Genomic DNA, 4,018 nt, shown 5'->3' with positions numbered 1-4,018 from the left:
CAAGCTGCTAATGCTAACAGCAAACAGTTACCTCTGTTTGGTTCTCCACCACTTTCTGAGAGAAATATCTGTCTGTAATTACTACTGTGGCTTTAATTAGTCGCAGAAGCACCTAACAATACTGATATAATGTTGATATTTGGCTAAAGTAGATCAATTAGCCAAAACACGCTGATATGTCTGGTTTTCATCACTGCATGGAGACTTTTATGTTGATTAGTGCAGCTTTAATGTGATATTTTTGATCATTAACTCTGAACTTCAAGCAGTTTCTGGACGTTTTTCTTTTTCTTTGCTTGTTTGTTTTTATTCCTGACACATTTTTACTCACTGTGGGCTCATTTTTCACTGAATTATAAAGTTTTTTCTTTACGGAAACAGCACGACTAGGGCTTTTAATTTTACAAATATTGGAAAAAACTCAGAATCAACATTTATTTCCAAGTGACCACAGGCGTTGCTAATACTGGAGAACTCTCGAGGCTCTACATGCTACAGATGTTGTATTACTTCCATTTTTAAGTGGCCTCCGTACTCTGTTCTATGTGAACACTGCCTGCAGTTCATCCTAAAACTCCTTGAATTTTCATCATGCGACTGTTGGATGCAGCCGAGTCATTCATGGCTTCTACGTTGCACCAAAGAGTCCAGAATTTTTTGTTTTTTACAGAATCTGATCAGAGCAAACATTAGATTTTTTGGTGAATTTTGAAATGATGCATGTGAAATAAAATGGTTTTGAGGAAATATCATGATTTTGAGCTTTGATTTAATTAATTTTCTCCATTTAAAAAGGAGAATTTCTTCAGTTTTTATAGTTTCTGGTGATGGTACATGATGATTTTTGTAATGACAACATGTTTCTCAACCCTCTCCGTGGGTTTTGGGGATCAGAGGGTTAAAACAGAGAACTGGGATGACATAAAATCACACATAAAGAACTCTTTCTCTCTTCTTGTAGGACCTCAGGTGTTCTTCCCCCTCACCTCCTCTGGCCTGACCGACCCACCAGCCCGTCACCATGAACTACCTTCGCCGGCGCCTGTCAGACAGCAGCTTCGTGGCCAACCTCCCCAACGGCTACATGATGGACCTGCAGAGGCCGACGCCGCCGGGTTCGTCCACTTCATCTCCCGCCTCGCCGGCCACAGAGAGGCGGCAGCCCCCGAGCCTCCCGACCCAGCCTCAGGGCTCCGGATCGGGCCCCGGCTCCGGATCGGGCCCCGGCTCTGGCTCCGGCACCGGCGCCGGCACCGGGAGCTTCCTCAGCTCCTTCTCCAGCGTGGTGAAGAGCGCTCAGATGGCCCAGAACGTCGCCGCCGCCGCGCACGCCAAGTCGGCGGCGGCGTCCGCAGCCGAAGGCGCCTCTGCAGGAGGAAGTCAGCCGGCCAAGCCCGTGATCCGCAAACCCAAGATCCTGCTGGTGATCGACGACCAGCACACAGACTGGTGAGTGGAGGCTTCAGTGTTTGAACAGAAAGCTCGACGCTATGCTGCTTGTTGTCTGAAGATCAGCTCTCAGCTCAGCAAACAGAGAAGTGAGCTGTGAGTCATTTGCTTTTTGAGTGTTGTTCCAGTTCATTTAAAGTTCTGCTCCAACAACGAGCATCTTGGTGGAAGGAACATCTAAACAGTTCTGCTACGGGAAGCAAATAGGAGATGACAGATTAAACTGTGTTTTCTAAACAATGTTATGTTGGACGTGTCTCCTGGTTGTCTCTAGCTGAACTTGTGTTGTCAGCAGGAAGATATTTACACTTATGTTTATGAAGCATTTGTAATAAATTGAACCTATGATTAGCAGAATAGTTTACTTGAGTGAATGCACTCGTTTGGTTTCTGACCAAGAAGTTAAGTCTGGGTGCTGAAACGATAAATATCAATCGATAGATATAAGAAAATGTTCAGTACCATGTTCTGTAGTTTTACTTTTATTCAGTTTTTTATGCAAGTTCACCAAGTGTGCTCCCTCCAGTCACATTCCTGAGACAATAAGTGCAGACAAAGAGAAAATTATGACTAAAAAAGGAGAAATCAGCTCATAAACACGGGAGCTTTTTGTTTTTGTTTTTAAAAGTCTGACCGAGACTGAAACACTGCTGTGTGGAAGCTGTGCAGGAAAACTGGTCCAACCAAAAGTAGGAATACAACAAAGTTATTGCACCACCTTCATCTTTTGGAGGACGCAACATACCACCGGTCCAGACCTGCATCTCTAGAAACAATTTTCAGATGAAGATATACTCGGCAACAGCAACTTGTGCTGTTTCCATAGAGGTGCAGGACTTTATATTGCGGTAATAAATGAGCCCACAGTGAATAAAAATGTGAAAAAAAACACCACATTTCCTCAGTAAAGGGAGACGGGCTGTAAGACTCTTCTTCAGAAACAACCTTTGAGCTAATTTGGCATCCAAATTCATTCACATGTGAAGAATAACTGTTCCTGAGAAGTAAAAAGTTCCATTGTCACACTCCTCTGGTTATTTTTTAAGCTCCTGCTAAAAAAAAGCTTGTTTTGGCTCCGGTTCTGAAAGCGCTGACACGTCTTTTTGTTTACGACGGACTCGTGCGTCCTTGGCTTCCGCAGGTTCGCACTTTAGCTCTGTGCTGGAATGGAGATTGTCATGGTAACGAGAGGGAAAGAAAAAAAAAAAAGTCCTTTCGCGGTGACAGAAAAATAAATGGGCTTTAATTAGACGAGATGGGTTCATCTCTCAGCGGCGGCACACGCATGAACGTCAGCGGCCGATATCGGCTGCCGTCAGCCGGAGGAATCGACGTCCAGAGCTGCAGCCGAGACGCGCAGTTTATCATGTTTGTCTCCCCGCCGATCAATAACCCGCTCTTCCATTTCATGAACTGTTATTCTGTTGCCTGACATTTTGCCGGCAGATCGACCTCGCCGAGGCTGTTATTAGCCATTTCCAGCCCTTTGAATTTATCTACAGAATTAGAGGGCATCATTTCGTACAGAAGCTTCCTCTGAAGGGGGAAGATCAGGTCGGGGTCTAAAAATGATCTCTGAATTAAAGCGGCCCGCTGACAGCCGTGTCAAAAGCTCAGAGATTGCTCTCAATTTTGTGAAAAGCTGGGCGGCCTCTTTCCTTTAAGCCGGCTGGCGGAAATCCCAAAAGGGCTCGTTTCTCTTTTCAGCCCGGCGTTTGTGAAGTGAGTCGTCGTCGAGGGGGAATGATCCTCACTCGGCGGTGGCTTTTATTCACCTAAACAGACTCTGTGAAGACGGAGTCATGACAAGTGTTCAACCGCTTTGTTTTAGCGCCTTTTGTGAAGCAGCATCTGTGTGATATAATGCAATCCAGTGCAACGTCCCTGCAGTGAATCGCGCCTTTGGGAGGTTTTGATTTTGATGATGTTGTGAGGAAAGGTGCACAGTTTGTGTTGTTGTTGTTGTGGATTATGATCATGAAGTAGTGCAGGAAGTCTGAGCCTTCGACGACCAGCACATGGTGTCCTGTTTGCGTTGTATGTTCAGAGTATTTGGAGGTTGGTTGCTGGCATGTCCTCTACAGTCCCATTTGGTAAAAACGCACTTCTTGTGCGTTTTGCGATTGGAGAAGTAATTTAGTTTAATCAATAGTCGTCTATTTCAAACGTTTTACAATCCCTCACTGCTTCCGTGATGTCTCTCACTTTATCAGGTACATTTATGTTCTTGAGCTGCTTCTGCTTTCTCAAAAATTCACCAGATGTTCTGCTGCTTGCTGCAAGAGTGAACACAAGCGTCTCCATGCACTCCCAGCATCAGAGGAACTGAAGATCCAGTGGATTAATTTAATTATTGATGGTTATGTCACCACAACAAGAGGAGAATCCTTCGTGGTAGCGTGTTGTGCGGCTAATGTGGCTAACACTACCATTAGCTTGGTCAGAAATGTGTGCAAACTGTAAATCTGAGGGATGGTAGAGGCTTTGATTTGAAACCAGTAAACCATGACTGGGTGCGTCACTTCAACCTAAACTCAGCTGATGTTCACATCTGTTGCTTCTCTCCTGC

The 4,018-nt window shown here is 44.9% G+C and overlaps 1 protein-coding gene across 1 annotated transcript in view; it reads left to right on the top strand.

Moving 5' to 3' along the window:
* The first annotated feature begins 1,021 nt into the window (after positions 1-1,021).
* syn3 (synapsin III) overlaps positions 1,022-4,018 on the top strand; it is a 127,143-nt gene continuing 124,146 nt past the window's right edge. Inside the window, exon 1 of the mRNA XM_008298044.1 lies at positions 1,022-1,449. Coding sequence (XP_008296266.1) covers positions 1,022-1,449 — 428 coding nt within the window. The remainder of the gene's footprint in view (positions 1,450-4,018) is intronic.

The sequence above is a fragment of the Stegastes partitus genome, unplaced genomic scaffold (assembly GCF_000690725.1).
Source record: "Stegastes partitus isolate 25-593 unplaced genomic scaffold, Stegastes_partitus-1.0.2 Scaffold1274, whole genome shotgun sequence".
Taxonomy (NCBI): domain Eukaryota; kingdom Metazoa; phylum Chordata; class Actinopteri; family Pomacentridae; genus Stegastes; species Stegastes partitus.
The sequence above is the reverse complement of the archived record's forward strand: the minus strand, read 5'-3'. Positions and strand labels throughout refer to the sequence as shown.